The following is a 22,097-nucleotide window of genomic DNA, read 5'->3' as shown; positions in this document are numbered from 1 at the left end:
GTTTGTAAATGTAAAATTTGCTATCCTGTTACACCAAATTAATTACATATGTAACAAATAAGTCTAGGAAAGGTTTCAAATTTTATTTTTCAGTTAATAATTTCCAATCTCGTAGGAATGGTTGTCTACCTCAATCTAAAAATCTAAATTGCGGTGTACTGATATCGAGAATTCGTCATTCGTAAACTGACTGAATTGTTAGTCGCTTTGAAGTGGAAATGTTTTCCCAACAATGAAAACAATTTTTGTAAAAGCACAATTTGAATGTGTTCTAATCTCTTTAAATTCTGGCACAAATCCAGTACTTTGTCAGGTATAAAAACTCAAACGGGGAAAAAGGATTACGTTGCAGACCCTAAAATTATTAAGTTCAAATCCACTAAATTACGAACCTAAATTTAAGCTACTTGACAACTATAATACGTTTAAATTCCGCATCAAAAAACAAGCGGAAATAAAAATCTGGACAAATCATTTTACGGTTTTTATTTATTTTGTTGATTAAATTGGTTTTTCAATTGAATTGCGTAAGGACGTTTTAATTACTTTTATGTAATTATTGTGTTTTGAATGATAGTTTTAATTATTTTCACTTGATGACTGTATCGTGGTTTTAATAGTTTTACTAGTTATTCGTAATTAAAAATAATTTATAATTCTACCAACTTGTAAAGTCTCCAAATGTCTATAAAGACCACCGCAATCAAAACGTGGGAATTACTTTATCCACGGAATGTCACATAAAGTCATATACACAATGAGTCATCTCTGTCATCTGTGACACGATTTTTTGCTTTGTCTACATTAAAAAACACGGATTTCATGACTCCAGAGAAAATTAACTTTTGCAACACGAGGAAAAACAAAAACAAAATGATTTTCCGTATCATAAGCCATTACTTCAATTAATTACAACGAGGATACAAACACAAACAAATTAACTGTAGGCAACCGAATATACACTTTTCATATCTTTTACAAACAATTAATGACTTTGTTTATATGTAATTTAGATTCAATTATTTTTATTTCATAATGACGCAAATAATTATTAAAATGCGTTTTATTAGCCAACCTTTGGTTGCAACGATAAACATTTGAAACCAATTAGGAGTAAACGTTCTGTTATCAAATCATATAAATTAATTAGAAATATGTGTCTGAAATTATAGAGTGACGCAATGACGGTTATCAATAACACGTGCTGATTTATGATGGTACAAAATACATCACCGGCAGCTACTACTTTGTATTACATTTTTAAACTAAATTCGATTTTGCTTACTCGAAAATTCATCTTTTACGAAATTTATGACGAGCGAAGGAGCGCAGAAATGCCAATGATTGTGACATTAGCAAGTGATTTTTATTGACATTAATTATTCCTATAATTAGCACTTTTATCTAAAACCTTAATTAAAATCATTCTTCGAATTTATTTGCGTATTATCATAGGCGGTAAGAGATAAAATATTCAACTTGTAGTTCATATTCGATAGTTTTCCTTTGTTTTATCTTATTTGTTAGTAATTATGTCAATACACCTCAGAATTTACAAATATTTCAAAACGTTGATAAAACATGACACATAGAACGGCTTTAGAAATCTCAGTTTTTGAAAAACTTGATAACACGCAGCAGGTGAGATTTTATTTACATATTTTGCGTTGATATAGTCATTTTATCTAAAATAAATAAATTCCAAATCCCTTCAACTATTTATTAGTTCCTGAGAAATTAACATACCGGAAACACTTTTTTACTCTCCCATGTGTCTTCAGCCTTAACAATTAACTTCCAGTAACAAGAGATGTAAAATTATAATTATAGAACGTAATGTTGGGACTTTAGTAATCGGATTCATAAGTTATGACATTTTTTGTAGGGGTTGTAAAAAGACTAATTTAAATTATACAGTTCTGAACCCTTGTAAACGAAAAAAGATGAACATCCTGAAACAGTAAATTATAGACTAGTATTTCATGTGTGCTAAAAATATTGAAATTAGCTTCTACATATACAAAAGCTGTGTTGTTTTAACTGCACGTGCAAGCTAGACCATTTTGTGGCTAAAAGATTTCATTTTGTCTCAGGTTTCTGTAATTTCCGCAATTTGTTCTAGCCAAGATGACTTTTATTGATTCGCGAAAGTTATTCTTGTAAGTAAGGTAAAGTTATAATAATAACTGTTTAGCGTGTCCTCATTTATTCTTATTGCGATTTTAATAGTTTTGCACAAAATGTAAAGATAATAAAATTATGCAAGAAACCTCGAAATGGGGGTATTTAAATAGACTAGCAATAATTGTTCTTTAGATATTCTAATTGTTTCAAAATTCTGTGTTGTTTCGTTTGACCTTTTGAGGCGATATGATTAGGCAAGGACACAAATTATTTACGGTTCTTGCCGGAAATAAAAGCAACTTTTCTATGTAAATTAAATGGCAAACACAATAGTTTGTAGTTTTCTTTACGACCTCGTAACAGATAATTTTCAGTAGTCTTTATAATTAATAACGATTATAAATTTATTATTAGAAAAACAGTAAAGCGGTACGAAATTAAATCTACAAGGATTTACAAACCACTGGAATTGTTTACTTTAGTTTCTATAAACTTTATTGAAAATGTGTGGTGTTTAACTTAGATTAATACTTCCAATATGTTCCAGTAACTTGGGGTAAACAGTATTTCTATTACATTATATTTAAGGAAAACGGTGATAGAACAAAACTACAAACATTTACATTGAATTACAGACAAGTGTCACTGAATTGTAAAATTGTTTGTAAATTAATTAAAACTTAGAGATATTTTAAAGACAATAGCGGAGGAGTAAATCTATTTTGGTCCTTTCACATACACGTGTCTAATTTTGTGCCGATCTGCGTAATTATCAGTACCTGAAATAATAAATTTAACTTTGATGGGGTTTTGTAAATTCATACTCTTTATGACAGAGTGTAAAGATTTCTTAACATAATAATATACTGATAAATGAATACAAAACAACGATAAGAGAACAGCAATTATCCTTGTCGGGTCATAGAGTTACTTGTAATGTGAGAGGTTTTCATATGACATTGGATAAACCCGCTGGCATTAACATGGTAATATTTTAATTCACAGTATGACAGAGAGTTATGTCGAATCTAGAATTTGTAATTACCCAGTCCAGTAACAAGAAAATCTTTCATCTTTGCGTAAAGAAATGCAACGTCAGTTTATGTGTAAAAGAAATCCCCATTATTGGAAGTTGGAGGAAGTTTGCGCAATAAACGTTCTGATCTCTTTCATCTTCGTAAATTTCGCGAATATGAAGGAAAAAGAATGACCACCAATACGAAACGTTGACATGTTTATCTCGTGACACTGCTACTGAATTTAATGGGTAAAATCTTGTGGGTTTCTTTAAAAATTATTAGTCGGTTTGTTATTTCTAACGAAGGGAAGTTCATTTCTGGATTCCAATACTGCGATCAACATGTAAAAGCTTATTTTGGTAGGTTCTTCGTGCGCTGGCGCTAGTCGCGTTCGTTCAGCAAACAAGCAGAGTGAGGCCAGTAACTCTTAGCAAGCAGTTTCAGTGTGTTTAGAGGTGCGGTAGTTCGTGGCGGTTTTCTGACATGGATCGCACGTGATTAATTTTGTGCTTCTGATTTGACAGCAACATTTTAACATGACTTTTGTGATAACCAATCAGTATGTAATCAAGTTTATTTTTGAAATATATGCACGTTTTGATCATAGTTTGTCTTGATTTTTTCACTGCACAGATTCGAGCAGCTCTGACTTAAGTCAGAATTGTATCTTCCAATGAGAACAACGTTGGTGCTAATATGTTGTAAACGCGTGTAGGATTGTAATTCTGTTATCCGTATGATAAACAGGAAATGCACTGCAATCTGCTCAATCTTGACATTTACAGTGTCCGCAATAATTGCGACCACAAAGAGATGGAAGAATCCAAGAAGCTACATAAATGTCAAAGCTAAAATCTCTAATAATTGCTTTCTACCTGTCGTGGAAACATAATAGGTTCCAGGTATTATGTGATCCTCAGGTATTTGTCCTTTTTCGAAAATTCCACAATACAACTATTTATCAGCTGTTCAGATTTGTGCAAACACTGAAGGAATCACCTGAAAACTGCAAGTTTTTGTGCAGTTTTGTAACGAGTAGAAAGCGCATTAAATTCATTTTGAAACTTAGTGTCACCCAAAAACCTATTACATCTTTCTTTTTGTTTCAGATTTCAACGAATTTTATTACTTTCAATTTTACACAAACTCTTGAGGTAGTTTCTACACGTTGTGGTTGTGGTAACAACGAACCTTAAGAACTCCGAGTTTTAAGTGTCCGACGGATATGCATTTATTTGTGTGTTGTATATATGTTTGTGTCATATTTGTGAATATATCCGAAGCACACTACACCCAACAATGGGCCGTCCACATCGAAGGTGGGCCCCAGGTAGCTGACGAGGTCGCTCGAGATCATGGCTTCGACAACCAAGGCCAGGTAGGAAAAGTTCAAATTTTAGCCTTTTCGGTTCGATAAAACTATCCTTGCCGAAGCCGATATGGCACTGATTTTTTTTCCACAAACACGTGTGAAGATCTTACTGTCATAAAAAAATTTGGAACCGTACTATAGTTCAAAAACGAGCCAAATTGAATGTTTTATAAATTGTAAAAATTTATTTTGGGAGTGAATGAGATCGTTATTTGACGTTACGTGCGTGTTTTATAGATCCAGTGATCCCAAGCCAATAAATTCTTTTCTTCACATTTTCAGCGTTGATTAATTTGTTTGAAATACATGAAGTGGCGTGTTTGTTTAACTTTGTAATAAGCGCCGAGTAAATGACAATAAAAGGCGATACTTAGTTATAGTAAGTGCTTAGAAATGAAATTGAATGAATCTCAAGGGTTACATATTTCTCCGAACTTCTTCAAATTTTGTGCATTCATTTCATGCTCTATTTACCGTCAACTTTAGGATGAATATTATTTGTAAACATCCAAGATTACTACGTTTTTTATAAAACTAACTTTTTGTGCCTGGCTGGTCATTTCCATCATAAAAGCGAAATAAAAACGTACAAATTTCAGTTGTAATTATTTGGCAAACTTATTATCTAATTGGGTGTTTGACGAACACTTCAAATACTAAATTTTTAATTAGCCAACTCAGTTTTTAAATCTGACCGGCAAATATCGATTAATTTAATTATTCATTCCATTCGTTGATTTAATTACTTGTAGCTGCAGCGAACTACATAAATGGTTAAATAGTAAAAATTTGCAGGAATAATTTGCCGTCCAACTTTAACATTGGTGTTGGCGTGGTGAATTTAATAATTTGTTAATGTGAAAAAAAGATGTCGCCAAATAAGGAAGCATATATTTGACAATGATTTATTTACAGTTATAATTACCAAGTGTTACGTCTCTGTATGCGCCTCTCGACTGGATTTCGGAACTATTTTTGTCATTTAGAGTTTTATTTATAATTTAATGCTCCCTCAACGGTTGAAATTAAAAATAAACACAGTAAGCATGAATACAGGTAATGGAATTGAAAATGGAAGTTCTGTTATCGTTGTTAAATCAGAGTAATTAAAAGGCGAATAAATGAATTTTCCCATCTTTTATAGGTCCAAACCAAAATTGAATAAAAACACGTTTCATAACATTTTACATGGGTATTGAAAGTTGTACATGTTTTTATCGTTTAGGATCACGTGTGAATGACAGCAACCAGAAACTAATGCAAATTATATTACAATGGGGCGGTTTTTGTTTCATCTATCATTATGTACAGAAACACGGTGGTAAAGACAGGATATTTTTCTTGCTCATTTGATAGATTGAAGAAAAATAGAAAAATTCGTCGAAACAGTTTTACTAAAAAATCGACTTTTTATAGTTAGCCTAATAACGTTTCATTTTCAGCTGGCATGAGTTAAAATTACGGTTTTCAGTCTGCATTTCGGCATAATTCTCATTTAAATTTTCAGCGATCATGAAAAGCATCGTCCGCACCCTTCCCACAACCTAATTATAAAGGGTATTACCGTATCACCACATTACCCCGGTCTTTCTATTAGGACTGTTATTATCTAATCAGAATTTATATAATACATCCTAATAGTTTTCCACGATGAACTAAAATTTCAATTGAAGGGCTCGTTTTAATTTAAGAAATTTTTCATTTAACTAGACCTCCACGATTCTACGAATCAATTAAGCTCGCTTAAAAATTACTTATCTACGATGGGGTCTCGAACCAACAAAAGTCAAGGCTTATCGAGTTGTCATGACAATCGAAATTTTTTATAGTTATAATGAAGAGCGGTTGAAAGAATTCGGTAATGAAGCCTACAGAATCCGATGAGTAAGAAGATTTAACGAGTTTAAAGCCATGATTTTTTGTTCAACCGTTTTACCACCTGACATTTCAAACAAAATAATTATAAACAGAAAGATTGGCCTGTAGATTCTTCGAAATATTTTTCATTTTTTTAATAGAGGATTATAACAAAACGGTGAGAAAACGAACACTTCGAGATTAACATTGTCGTGTACAATAAAATGGCACATAATATGCACGATAAAATATTGTGTTTATTGTTTTCACTTCATAAACAGTGTGAGTAATAAATTTCTAGATTGTATTTTAGCCGGTGTTAGATTAATTAATGGGGTAATATAATAAATAAAGAAAATTAATTAAATAACGGAGTTTATACAATTATTACATTGTTAATTAATTAAATTACCAACTGAAATAACATTCGTAAAACTTATGCTGAAACAAGCCGGACTTTATTACTTTTATATTCATAATAATATAGCTCAATAAATTTCATTTCAAAATGTTTACTTACAATTTATTTAATTTATTCAGTTTATACACAATTGTGAATACTGACTGGAGAATTATATCATGATATAAATTTTTTAATTTTCTTTTTGTCATTATTTAAGTTCGTAATTAGCCCAAGAGATTTTCTCCGTGTCTAAGCAGAAACCGCCTGCACTTGAAACTATCAACATTGCACTAAATGGTCTATTGTTGATATTTTGTAAAGTTTGTTGGTATGACCACTTGTTTAAACGCTTTGTATTTTGCAAACTCTCCTGCTTTCATTGTCCCATTCATGTGTTTGTGTTTAATTAAACTTATGTTTACAAGTTTTGGAATAGTTAGTTATTCGATAGGGTGAGAATTAAAACCGCCAAGAGTTTGGAAATTTAATCTTTGTGAAAACTTCGGATTAACCACTAAAACAACTTTTTAGACGGCACTGGTAGAATTCGCAGTGGAAGGTCGTGGTGTACGAAGGAATTTAGACAGTGGGAGTAGAGTTATCGGGATGATCTCCCTTATAGCCGCAGTATTTTAATAAAACCTGGGGAAAATGGGGTAGGTTAGCTGATGATGATGATGAAGGATAGACGTTGTGCTCATTGATAACAGAAGTTTGGAAGTTTATGTAGGCGTGTTTGTAATATGTAATTTTACAAAGAGAGAGAGTTTGTGTTAATCGAAGTCTGCCATTTGTGCTCACTTTGTATGTAATCATTGCCCGTGGCTGGGGTTTCAGGTGCCTCCAAGTTACGCCACTGCGTGTAGGTATTAAATTACAGACAGGGCCGTCTAGTTTCATGGCTGCTTTGTTAGTAAAGCAAGGTCGTCAGTATGTTTGGATGCGATTGGGCAAATCTGTGGTTAAAAGAATTCTAAGATGCAGAATGTCGGAATGCCGGACGTCCATCTAAACTATCTCGACAATACATCTGTACGTGCGAACGACCCGAGAATCATAAAAGCTTATTTTATAGCAGACCATCTCGTATGAGTAGTTATGGAGATGTCTCCTGATGAAACAATCATAAGAGCATCGTCGCCATGTGAAGAAGAAATTTGCGATGCAACTCGTCTCTTGTTTTGTCTGAGGTGAAGACCGTCTGCATGCGCAATCGAACGGAAAAGTTGAAGTGTTTCTTCCTTTCACTGAGGAGAGTCAAGTTCAAGTATTTACCTTTCCGCCATGGGAAGCACATTTTTATTAGAGCGCGTATGGAATTCGAATTCCATGGATGAAGGTCGACTGCATTTTAGTTAGTGTGTGTATTTCACCTAATGACCGAGGATCTATATACTATACTGATTTAAAATTCCATGCTACAATATGGTTTGCGTGTCGTTCCTGCACGAGTATGACATGCAAAAGCCGGAAATAACATCACTAGCTCTTTCTAACATACCACCGTGTTGCCCCACCGTTAAATTACCGAATACAAACAGGCAAATTGAACAAGTTGTCTACTACCACTTCACCTGTTTGATTAACCAACCTAACTCAAGGGGAACTACCCTTCTCACCGATTCGCACCTCGGTCTTCACCATTCTAATTGATTCGCTTCCAGGATCTTATTCATTAACAAATTTTATTAACCGAAGGTTCACTGAGCCAATACACCCTTCCCTATACTGAAAGGGAAGACTTTTCCCTGCCTCAAATTAAAAAAGAAAAAATAAACAACGATTTAATTATAGTCCCTTTGATCTAAGCGAACCAAATAAACGGAGATGGTACTGGAATTATGATTGCTTCATTGAGGTGCTTTGCCGTTTAAACTGAAGTTCCTTTGTCTATGTTCGCTCTATTAGTTAATGACTATCAATAATGACACTACAAATATAAAAGGGAAACTCTCACGCTTATCTCACAATTCTATGCCATTTCCAAAATGGAAATGATTATCTTCAGAATCAAATTAACTACGATTTCATTACGACGAAAAATCAATATCGACAGTAATTACAATTTCAGGTCATACAAATATTTAAACCGTAGACAATTTGTGATAAAAGCGTTTCATGTTTCTAAAACGTTTCTGAAAGTATTTATTTCAATTCATTTGTGTCTAATGAATGACGGGATATTTTTTGATGTTTTTGTACCTACCACTCAGGTTTCAATCAAACTGTTTGTGGCCGAGAAATTATTTCTTTAATCAACTGATACTCTTGATCAATTTCTCCGGTTTTCATACTTTAGACCTTGTCTCGTTTCCTCATTTTTAAAGAAACTTTTTACTCCAAAAGGATTGGATTCAATTTGAATCTCTCCAAGCTAGTCGAACGTCTCTGACTTGTATTTTATTACCGTGTCAATCATCATTTTCAACATATCTAGACTCGGAGTTACATAAAATCAAATTAAATAATTAGTGAACACAGATCTTTTATTACACAACTGTTGACACAATTACACTTTCTATCAATTAAATTCGGTAATTCTGTAAAATGTTTACTTGACCGTAATCTAGAAAATGACACCTCTTATTTGGGGATCAAAGATCTGTCAGATCTGTGTACCCAATTATCTATTTACATATTTGTGTAGGCTATCGTAGGTCGATTTGATGTTTAATTAGTTAATTACGTAGTGATACGTGGGCTTGAAGGAATTATTTGTAATAATAAATTAGTTTGGGAAGCAACATCATCTTGGCTTTTCTCTAAAAATTAAAAATGTAGCGCAACTTTACGATCGGAAATTGAGCCATTTTTTCGCTGTTTTTTTGTGTGCTCGTCTTGGGATCGGAAGGGAAATCTGATCCTGTTTAATGCCATCATGCATAATAATTTTGTAAACAGAGACGACATAAATGCTTCGTGTTGCTCTATTGTTGAAATGCTAATGATATAATGGTAAATGGATTATCCCCCATTAGTAAATTAGTGAAAATAATCCGTGATTACGATTTGTGGCAAAAATCTGACTGACAATTTGTGGTTTTCTCACCATTTAGATTAAAATTCCTTGATTACGTAGAGATTAAAGTTTCGTTTACTTTGCTGTAAATTTGTCAGAGTTGATATCTCAGGTTATTTCGCGTTTAATTCGTCGCTGTGCAAAATTTGAACAATCATTCTTAATTGACTTTGTAAACTTGTCAACGTGGTTAGCAATAATTTTGAGTTAACAGGTACATGTGTTCTGTCACACCTGTCACAAAATGACGCGTTTCAATGACCTCCAGCGCGTGTCATTACCCTTATATAGAATGAAACTCCGGTTTTCAGCTGAAGCAACAACTGGAATTATCTGCGAGGACCTTGTTTTCTATCCCGATATTCGATATATTCTTTAATTATTTCATTTTGTTCAAACTGCAATCACAACAAAAAGTCAATTTATCGCTTCACACTCTCACCATCTCAGACTTATCGTAACCATCTGGAAATACAATAAGTGCGAAATTAAATTTCCAATAAAATTCTATGGTTCAGTACAGATTTATACTTCGGTGAAATAAAAGGCGGCGATATCGTTAACACGACATTACAAATCGGTTTCTTCACTTTGGTGTAATAACTTCGCAATTGAGAGTTATAATTTTCAGTGTTGCAAAACTATTTTAGGGTTAAGGGTAATTACCTGGAAAAGTACACGCACCATTACTTGTTACAATTTATTGCCACACTCTTTTAACTTCATTCTACATTATTTTTTGCGAAAATGGTGCAGAACGAAAATCTGCTATATGCTAAAGTCATCAGTTCTACCACCACGGCATTAACTTGTCATTACCATTATTTTTACATTAAGTGCTTTTTAAATTATTAGATATTGGGTTTAAGTTCAAGGGCGAAATTGTGCCGGAATCAGTGGTCCAAGAGGCTTTCAAAACTTTATCTGTGGACCATAAACTTGTTAGTTTATTATTGTAGCGTACAGTGTCCTCAATAATAATATTAATACTACATAATTAGAGTTGTTATTGCGGTCTTATCAGCATAATTGATTATGCAAGGCCTTACTTTCCTTGTACACGTTAGGTTATCAAGTTATCATATCACTTAGTTAAAAAATTATCGCTCTAAAATTGTTAAATTATATTATTTTGTAATGATTTTTCTTGTGTCTTTTTTCTTTCATTGCAAAAATTCGATTTGTCGGCGTGTGGTGAAACGTGAGCTCGTTTTATACAGGATGCCACATTTAATTGACACTCTGTTGCTACTATAATAACGAAGTTAGCGGCATTATTCGTTATTATAGGCCCCGCGCGAACTTGCTTAAATTAGCAAAGTAGTCCCGAATTTCCTGTCCATTTTCATCCTTTAGTTAGATCAACCCTAATTATTTTCAGAGAAATGAAAAAGGAGTGAAATGTATTTGTGTTGTTTTTAAACTTCCTCGCCTGAGGTTATTTTGCAGTTTAATTATCCTTATCAAGTTTGGAGGTCTTTCAAGCACACATTCAAAGGATATTTGTAATATTTCGAGCTGTGGTGAACCATCCTGTATACTGTATCTTCTTTGTTTTATTTTTTCAACATATTTGATCTGTGTCTTATCGTTAACACTGCAATGTAATCTGTCCTGTAATTTGATCCGACCGTGTTTGATATTTCAGGCTACTGCTTTTTTACCCACTGAAATAAAATATTGTAAAAAGTGCACGTGTTCGATCCGGAGTCTCCTCACATGTTATTTGGGGTTAATAAATGTTTTTTGTGAATTTTCTACCCTCCAATTGTAGTTTTCCGTTTGTGTATGTTTTGTATCATTTGACACAGTCTGTACTGTCGTGTTTCCGGGATTTGATGGGGTTGTAGATCTAGCCAGTCCCTTGTGTAATATAATTTCAGTGGAAACTGTATAATTTTAGATAATTAGGTACTTTATATTTTTAGGGTGTTGAGTCTGTAGTAATTTTATTTTAAATAATTATCAGTATTTCGCGTAATGTGACACTTTAGATTTGAGCGTGTTCAGTAGTGTGGTGATGTAATTAATTGTGAAAATGTGCGGGTAGTTGTTTACAAAGCTGCCAATAGGGGTTGTTTTACGATGAAAATTGGGGAGATACATTTTTGTGAAAGCCAATATATATTTAAATGCCCCGTTTCCGTATTTTTAAATTCATGGCGATGGGGCGAAATTTCCACGTTGACATTACATAAATTTAACAATTTACGCTTGTTCTTTAAGTCAGTTGGTGGTTATCGACTGTTTCTGCTGAATTTAGCAAACTTTGTAAAGAATCTCAGTGGGAATGTTTTACTACGCATTTATTTCATTTCCACTTTTATTCAACTTTGCCAAGTGTCAATACACGTTGACCATTCGGCTTCGACAATATCAACACCAATTTCCTTCTTCCATTTCGGTCGTTTGTTTATTTATTAATTTTCTTTGGTTCTACCGCTGTCATCAAGCAGACAAGAAAGTAATGGGAAATGTCACGTGAACAAAACCTCTAACCTCTCGCTGGGGCTTTTAAGATTTCCGCACGTTTTAACCCTTCAATCGCTTTTCTTGGGGAGTTCTTATTACCCACGTGTTCGCTGTACTTATTAGCCTGTTTATTTTTGCTTCGAAATATATTTTCTATCATTCACTAAATTTAACAAAAAATGTTTTTAGAAATTTAATATCGCTGTTTTCAACTCCATTTATGTTAAAATGAACGGGAAAAAGAATTTTAAAAAAGCGCCAGCCGCTAATTTTCATATGAGAGCGCAGTAATTATCGCTACCACTATCGGTAAAATTTATTGTTAGGTGGGGTGTATTCCACAACTCAACTTGTCTTTTAGTTAATCTTTATGGGAATTTTCCTCATTAAATTTTCCGTTTGCAATTAAACTCATCCAACTACAAGTTTAAGAGTATTAACTTGGCCTATAAAAAGTTAATGTTTAGCGGCATTATAACAATTTTCGTTGATTTTAAATACATCTTTTTATTGCACCAATACTTAATTAATTTCGATGGGTGAGCGAAATGAACGTACATTAAATTTTTGTATGTATCATCACTCGTTTTTTTTATGGAACACCCAGTATATGGTTTGTTTTATGGTTATTTGATGTAGATGAAATGATTAAATGTCACTAGATTAAAATAACAACTAAAACAGGAGTAATTTTAGAAGTAAATGTGTTCGTGATATAGGTCTATAAAATACTATTACAACTGTGCTATCATGAACATAAATATAACAGCAGTAATTTAGAGTATAGATAGAATTTATCAATACAAAATGATTCTTGAGAATTGCTAAATAGAAACAACGCGATTCTTTTCGTATTGTTTTTCCGAAAGTTTGTTTCAAAGGAAGTGAGTTTTTTGAAAGTAGTGAATGTAAGCAGTCTCGTCAACTTTTAAATCGTTGAGATATTGATCTCCAATTTTCGAATCAAAATGGTTTTGATGTTATTATAGATATGCATAACTTAGAGGTTAAAGGTTAGATAAAAGGTCTTCATGGTTTGATGGTCTATTAATTTCGAATCTAAAATCTAAAAATCGTCTATTTACTACGAAACAATGAGATTATTGCTTTAGTGTTAATCAGATTATCACCTTAAAGTCGTTACACATGAGGACACTGCGTGATTAAATTAACATCTTAAATTCCCAAAGTTTTTGGAAACTTTTAAGCATGACTTCCAAATTTAGTGCACTAGTCCGCTAAACTTAGATTGGCTTTTATGGCTTTACTCAGTGCAACAAAAGGACCGTCATCCTATCTTTAACTTTCAGCTTAGATGCGTTCTTATAGTGACGTGTACGCCTGCAGCTTTGCTCCATCAAATAGCCGAAGGATTCTCATTTTACAATAATTCTATGATATGTAGAACACGCGGGGCTTTATGTAAACTAATTAGAGGTATCGATGGTGATGGGATGTTCTAAGCGGAATGTTATTGTTAAGGACTATGAGTCATGGGGTTGTCCCATCCCCTCTTTCGGGGATGACTGGGCCACCACCCACCCTGAACCAAGAGTTCTGGTGTAACGAGTCAGTACCAAAACATCAGTTGGTAAATTCGCTTCTCTTAAAATTCACCATCATCACATCACTGGAAGGCCTTACAAACCTTCCAGTTAAATCATTAAACATATTGCGACACTCTGTATATATTCTGTAAATACATTATTTACTGGTCCTTCGGCTGCTTTATTTTCCTGAGCTCGAACAGTTATCATCTCCGCTAATTTCATGCGTACTTTCCTGCAACCTATTTCATAGTTGCGCCAGACATATTACAATAGCGCACCCACAACACATCTTTGACATTTTCTAAGAATTTCAAACTCTTTGTTACTTAATATCGACATAATCTACAAAGGTAGCTTTTCTTTCATCGGATTATATATATTTTAGAAATTTAATAATACATTGTACGGGAAAACTTATAGAGTCTCTTTCACAAATTTCACCGGAGTGATGCAAAATTCTGTTTATTCGTCACTGCTTTTGTTTAATTTATTAACCGCATGCATCAACGTGCTCAAGTTAATTTTGTGGCTACATTACAAGATCTTATTCAAATTACGCATCAATATTTAATGTGGAAAAACTGATTTCTTCGGAAAACACATCGTGGAATCTTGAAGTTTGTTTTTTCTTTCTGAAACTTTATTAAACGTTGGCTTTTTTCTTCCGAATTATCACTAGAAGTGATGGAGCCACCGTAATTAGTGCAATTCAACCTCCGGCGGAACTCTTGTCCGGGGAATATCCGTTTCAACTCATTAGTTGCTCCATTTACTCGAAGAAGCTTTGAGTTCTTTCCGTTTATAATCTCAAACAATCAGAAGATGCATCAGCGGTTTTTTCGTACCTCATTTGAAAATTCTTAGCATGATAGGTCAGGGGCGTACACTTCACTGTGACCTATTAAGCAAGAATTGGATTCTAACTACTCACGTGAATGATGAGGAAAGCTTTATAACAGAAATAATTGTAATCTTGGAATCTCGACGAACTCGTTATTTATTCATTACCATGGTTTACTCTAACCTTGGCTGAGTTTTTTTAAAATATTAACGTCCTTCATTCGAAAGCTAATCTTTTTTATCTTTCCAATAGTTGAACGTACCAATTCATTTTTCCCCAGATTTTATAGGTCGTGTTGTGGTTTACGATGCGTCAGGATGAGCTATCTGTCGTATAAAACGGAAATTCCTTTATAAAACCAATTATTTATTACTCAAAGGATCATTCGATTTATTCCCGCAGTGATCTATAAAAATTATTGTTTGTCTTCATGCATTTCGCTTGTCTAGTATGTAGAACAAGCAAATATTTGAACACTCAAAGAGTGCAGTTTTTTCAGACACGATGTAATTTAATTTTTTCCTTTTTCATTCATCACTTGGTATAAATGTAATTACAAACGAAATTATTGTTGAAGTGTTTGCTCCGTAATAACAATAAAACGAAATTTGCAAAATTAATTTTAACCATGTTTTGCTATAAGTACTAAGGATATTTCTGGAAAAATAAATTTATTGCAAATTGAATTCAAACACATGCAGGTAAGCAGTTTTGTTAAATCAGCATCAGTTAAAAAATCAATAATAAATGCAGGGTCGTCAGGTTGGACGGCCTTCACTGTATTTATTTATACATACAGTCGCTCTGATCATTATTAATTGTTATTTTAATTAATTGTTAATAAACTACACTGAAGCTGTTACATTTGCCAGGTTTAAAGGCATTTTTAATATCGAAACCTACATATGTACTAAATAATTAAATATCTAGATAGGGTAATTCATCTACATAGTAACTAACTAATATTAAATTTTAATTGAAACACGTATCTATTCAAAATTAATTTGTGCATTCACTAATTATTATTTATTTCGAGGGTTTGTTTCGCAATAGAGTTGCGTTTTCAATAACCAAATAACTGTTTTATTTAAAGTGGGAACAGGTTTAATAATTCGCAGCATAGCAACAGATCGTATATTTTACTAAAAAACGTGGAGAAGGTAAACTGGAATATATAAATCACTCATAAAAATAACAAAATCTTCAAAACTTCAAACGATCGTGAACTTCCGCGAGAAACTTGGTGAGAAGTTTTAAATGATTTTACACAATTGAATGTAATTAGATCTCGTACATTGCACTTCATAAACTTCAATTTAAAATAATTTCACTACCGTCATTCTATAAACACGAGTTTTGTTGTATTCAAAGTTACATTGACAGATCGCAGCGCTTTCGAAGTTCAGAGGTAATTATAATCGCGCAAATTTCACATTGAACTCAGTTCTGTTTGTCGCATTCCTTGTTTAAATTTTAGTTTAATTAGTTTAGCAATGACAATTCCTTTTTTATCTATTTATTTGTGCTTCTAATTTGAAATGACTAATGAAACCACACTGAGTGCTTTCTCGGAGGTTGTTTAATTTTTGACGTCATTCTCTAGAGCTAAACATTTTTCTGATGATCTCATTATCATTATTAATGATGAAAATTCTTATCGCCGCACGTACAACCAACTTGACGAAATGTGGGTTATATTTTCCGCATTTAGTTTGTGGCAAATTGGGCGGAAACTAGTTGAGAAACAACCCGCAAGATGACACTAAATAAATGTTTAAACAAATTACATCATTTTCTGTTGACACAAATTTAAAATTTTCCGTTGTTGTTTAAATTGTGTGTATGTAGTTATTAATCCAGAATCGATCATTTGTTGTCCAAAATTGTTATAGCACGTTTTATTTGAAGAGTTATTATATCAGTGGACGTAGTTCATGGAGGGCTCGGAAAAGGTCTCTCGATCCAAATATAAATCTCTATAATCGTCAAAAACGTATTTTAGTTCGCCGATCTGACGAATAATCTGATTTATACCTGAACCGTCGATCTGATCGTCCCAGAAATAATAACTTTGAAAAGTCGGTATATATCAGAATACTAACCAGAATTTTGTTATTTTAGATCATGCGTTATCAGACTTTAGAGGGCTGTTTTAGCTTTGTCGCTGATATCGACGTTCTAGCATTACTTATGCATGATCTGTATCGCTCCAAAAGCTGGCATACATATTTAACGGCGTGATTTTTGGGAAACGTAAATAAAGAATAAATCCATTTTAAAGCGAGTTGATTGATCAAGGGGTGTTCTTACGTGTGAGTTTATATTCTTTTACAAGGATGGTATGAAGCGGAAGACGCAGCTTTTTTCCATAAATAAAACGATGATCGCAATGAAAAATCGTTTAGACGAGTAGGTAATCAAATGTGTTTTCCCCCTAACGTAATTTATTTTGGGGGGTGGTTTCGTCTTTGCATCTTTACGTCAACTACTGTATGAAATGTTGTAATATTTGATCAATGGCTGGAAATAGCTTACGTTATTACAGCTGGTTGCGAATGGGGTGCGCAAGGCGAAAAATTGTCTCGCTTAATTTTAAGTTTTGTCCTACGACTTCCGTTTTGCAGACGACATAAAACTGACGTAATCTCATGAGATCCGTCAAGAGCAGATAAGCAAGAGCAAAATAATGAAATCATTGTTTATAAAGTGAGCTATTCACATTTCGGAGTTCTAAATTAAACCAGGATCCTTGTTTGTACTTATTGTATTTTTAATTACAGGACCACCCTATTGATATTGAGTCATATTTCAGCTCTCTGGAGGAAAGTAGAATTTCCTGAAGCTAGTTTCGGGTGGCAAATGTTTGCACTGTGAGTCATCTTGGGCATATTGCATCTAAGGTGAACCCCTCTTCGATAAACCTCTAATTGATTTTATTCCCATTCCCCTAGACCACCACCGCTGTATCAAAATAAAATTCAATTTTCTCCGAGAAAATTACAAAATGCAAATAAGTCTCTCCCTCGTTTTTTCAAATGATGTATATTCTCTGATAGTTATCGCACAGGTGGTTAGAAACCCTTTTTTACACGCGTCTCCCCTTACGATAAATCCTCTTTTAATCCATAGATTCTAATTACCGGTCCAGTTCAACTTCATTTCCAAATTTGTACGTATATTTGGATGGACTCTTGTTACTCGTCCTTAATCATAGCGGCTTAACAAAAGCCACCGGTCAGTTTCATCTCATGTAACTTCCCCGATCCACTTTAATTCCCTTTTAGAACCTATTATTTACTCTGTTTATCCATATCCTTTTCATAACCACTGCTGACCGGACCTCCTCTTTGATTAATGAAAAATTTCACACCTACCTTTATTCTAAACTCTGAAGAAGTCCATTATTTAGTCCATTCAGCAGTTCGAGTTGTCAAAAACTAAACTTGTAAACAATTCCAGCATAAATGTATCGCCTTCAAGTCCAATAGGGAAACGGAAACTCAACTATAAATCCAAAAAAAGAAAGCACCCGTTATTGGGAAATTTTAGATAATTTCTGCATTTGTCGTGTTCTTGCGCTTTCTACCTTCTCTGACAATAAAATTTTAGTACGTACACGATTTTTTAATTTATGACGGTCGTGTTCTAACAACCGCTTATAAATTCAGATCAAACCTGCACATGGAGAACATCTTTTTGTAAATACTGCCGTGCACTTGGTATAAAAAGCAAATATACAAATCATACAATTTACATTAAGTTTAAAGACAGATGTTTGTTGAAACACGACGTAAAAATAATTTGTTTGGTGTAGTAGCACTCCATTACAACTTTACATTTCAGTTGAGTAAAAATGTTACAAATTGAATTGAATACAATAAATAAACACTAAAAGTAATGACTGAACGAAAGAGATAACATTATTTACAAAGAAGTTAGAAAAACACATTAAGATTGTATAATGACGCAGTTACTTAATTATTGCTGTTCGCATTAAGAGAGAAACTTTTAAAAATTTTCAAGATAATGAAATATAAAAAGGTGGTCGTAAAGAAGACAATTAATCGCTATTTTGGTTTAATGACAGGAGATAGGAGTGCAACAAAGTAGCGAAAGCCTTTAAGTAACAATAAAATTGCTGATGTTGGAAAAAGGTGGATCAAGAATTGGCTGTGGTGTCAATCTGTAATTGTGTAATCTAATGTTCTGAGGTTGTTTTTCTGGGCTTGAATGGTCTCAAGTTTTGTGTCAGTCATAAAAGCTTCGCCATTGTGGTCCTTTCCTACCCCATAGCGCATTCTCATCGAATCATCAGTCATTACGTGAGTGCAGAGATAATGTAAGACAAGAACTCAGGCTATAATTTTCGACACACGAGATTTTGTACGTGAGAAAACGGGGAGAATTGCACTTGTGGCAAACTGCCGTTCCATTTAACAATTTGAAAATGTTGCGTACCTCTCTACATAACATCGCAAAAAGTTTTAGGGTCTGATGTAATGAATTTACAGTTTACGAGGTTGCCGCTTAAATGATATTACCAATATCAGTAGTTCCACTCTTGGGAAATTTTGCAGTCACGAACATGAACGAAACTCGCATGAAATAGTTGAATTTTATCAAAAACATTGTTCGCAATGAAATTTCCACACGGACGTTGATTGTTTGATGAATTGAAACAATTTTTGTTGTGGATGTAAATGAGGGTGGAAATACAATTCACTTGGCGTCTTGTCTACTTCCAATCAAAATCCAAGTATTGAACTTCATCGTTCCGATTTGCTGTTATAAAATGCGATACAAACGCTTACGCTGATTAAACCGGCAATGAAAACGGATTCAATTTACTCACGGCTTCATAATTCCAACGGCTAGATTAATCGAATAATAATTACTTTCAATTATAAACGGAAGGTTCGTTTTTTAAAAAACTGCTGCAACTACGAAATTATATCTCAAGATATGACGGCGGACGACCTATATTTTTAAATGACAATTCTGATCGATCTGAATCAAATCACTGCTGCGACTTGCAGTTAACTAGTTTAATTAACTAATCCAACTCTGACATCCACAAACTAACTGATGCATTTTAAAGAACAGAACTCTCTAATGAGGTACATTAAAACCGTCGTCGCGTACAATAAACAAAATTGAGTTTTATTTCCAAAGTTCGATTGAACCGATGGAAATAGCCACTCGTCAATTCCTATATCGAACTTGTTTCAAACTTGTATTATAGGCGCTCTATTTATGATTTTTTTGTTTAGTTCAAATTTCCTATACGACTTGGATAAAAAGGAGATTGCTTGTAGCAACGGAGGAAAGTTCTGCATCACAATATCCGATTTTAAACGTTCAGATTGCTTCAACTGATTACCACAATCACGGACGTTTTTATTCTCACCAATCCTCACAAAAATTCAATTAAGATTATTGGATTCCGAATTGTTTTCAAGATATTTATGAAGACTGGAAAATGTCACGTTGTGTTTTACTACAAAATTAGATTTTCTAATCATATCTATGAAATAAGCTCAAAGTTATTGAAGGCTCATATCATAAAAGTTTGTTACAGGATCAAAGTTAATAAATTCATGCTGATTTCTTCGTTGCGAACTTATCGAGATAATCTCGGAGTTGAGAAATTTCAAAGCATAAATAACAGGCTCGTATATTTTTATTTATATTTTAATTTAATAGACGTTTTCTGGAACTAATAAATTTCCTACATTAGTTAATTAGTTTGCATATTGAAATGCGATGATAGCAGAAATATTTCGTTTCAAAAAATGTGCACTTTTGGTTTTATTTCTCCGTCCAAACTTTGATAACAATCCGAACTGTGGCCTAACCAAGTCCGGATCTGTGCCCAGAAGTCAATTAGTAGTTTCAGTTAGTTGACTACTTGTCACTTGCTACAAATTTATAACCTCCCGACTTTGATTATTAAGGGTTTTGTTAATTTCAAATACAACGAGACCGTGAAATTTGGTTGAATAGAAACTGTGATTGAAAATTCCCCACATCACTGCTTTTTTATTCAACGAAAATCAGTCGGCCTTCGTCGAAAGAAAAAGTGAAAATCTAAATAATATAAACAATAAGTTTCGATTTGGAAAATCCAGTTCCGAGTCGATGCCAATCGGAAAAAGACTGCACAAATGTTTTCATTGTTGGCGATCCCTTTGTTGGGTTTCATTCGACACAATTGTTTGGAGGCTGATTATCCAAGGAGAAACCTATAAAAAATTATGTAATACGTAATCTTTCACAAAGCTTTGTTTTTTCAAAACACCCTCAAGCTGAGAGACACTGAAAGCCTTTTTTTTAGTGCATCAAAAATTTCGAGCGCAAGATGTATTTACACCCGATGGGTTGTGTTCGTTGTGAGATATTACCGGTTACAAGTGACGGAAACAACGAGCTTTTAGATAATTAATCGTTTATACGATGCAAGTTGGTATGCATCGATTGTTGGAACGTTGTCACCGGCTTCATAATCAAATTAAAGCAATAAGCGTTGTGGAGATACGTCCGGGAGTTTCCATTGTTGTGATATTAAACAGAGTAGGTTTGGGTCATTTCGGAGAGCGTATTTGCCCTACGTGATACCTTTGTTCCAACATCACGCACTATTTACACATAAATCTATTGCGGTTCATCCATCTATTTATTTGCACGACGTCTGTTAAGGCCACCAAACAAGGATGTTAATCATTTTACAGTTCCTGGCCTGACAGGCTTTTTACCTCTAAACTCAGATCAGTATCAGGACTGGATTTATACAATTTTGGTGTATTTTTCGTCGAATTCATTCTGGGTGGAATTAAAATTAGTGTCAAAAACTGAAAAACGTAAAATCAATGTTGGTTGAGTTACCTCTGGCTGAAATTTTCATTTTAATTTCAAAACCACGATAAAGCGTAATCTATTTGCTTCCAATTAAGCAGATTACACTTAAAATTACAATTCGAAAATTGTGATAAATAAATAGTGAATAATTGCAACGGTTTGCAATTAGTTCCGATCAAAGCTACTAAACATAAAATAAACAAATCTCAAATGCATAATCCAGGAGTTGTGTGTTAATTACAACAGAGCCCTCATTAAAAAATTTGAAATTAAAATGTGCGTGGACATTTAATTTTGTAAATGAAACACAGCTTTATTCTTTTTCCCTCTAAGTAATCTGTCCATTATATTTTCATTAGGGAATCCGTTATAGCTGCAGCAAAAATTGGATGTAAAGATAAAAAAAACCTTGGAATAATAAATAATGTGGTTCCGGACAAATAAAACCAGGCGGATTTGATTGTTTTTAGTTTTTTGGCGTAATAAAAGGCAAATGGCTGGAAATGCATTTAATTGTTCGCAAACTAAGGCGTCATTTCTCTTGATGAGTAATTAGAGCGAATATATTGACGGCCATTAATTTTT

General features: G+C 33.5%; 1 protein-coding gene across 2 annotated transcripts in view; it reads left to right on the top strand.

Annotated features, from left to right (window-relative positions):
- The first annotated feature begins 3,519 nt into the window (after window positions 1-3,519).
- LOC148167042 (furin-like protease 1) overlaps window positions 3,520-22,097 on the top strand; it is a 68,137-nt gene continuing 49,559 nt past the window's right edge. Inside the window, exons 1-2 of one of the 2 annotated variants that reach the window (XM_088046939.1) lie at window positions 3,520-3,702; window positions 4,253-4,521. In XM_088046939.1, coding sequence (XP_087903065.1) covers window positions 4,369-4,521 — 153 coding nt within the window. In that variant the 5' untranslated portion in view covers window positions 3,520-3,702; window positions 4,253-4,368. The remainder of the gene's footprint in view (window positions 3,703-4,252; window positions 4,522-22,097) is intronic. The other variant, XM_088046938.1, reaches the window with a different exon arrangement.

The sequence above is a fragment of the Gnatocerus cornutus genome, chromosome 10, assembly GCF_029298725.1.
Source record: "Gnatocerus cornutus isolate USDA-ARS CGAHR chromosome 10, icGnaCorn1.1, whole genome shotgun sequence".
Classification (NCBI taxonomy): Eukaryota; Metazoa; Arthropoda; class Insecta; order Coleoptera; family Tenebrionidae; genus Gnatocerus; species Gnatocerus cornutus.
The sequence above is the reverse complement of the archived record's forward strand: the minus strand, read 5'-3'. Positions and strand labels throughout refer to the sequence as shown.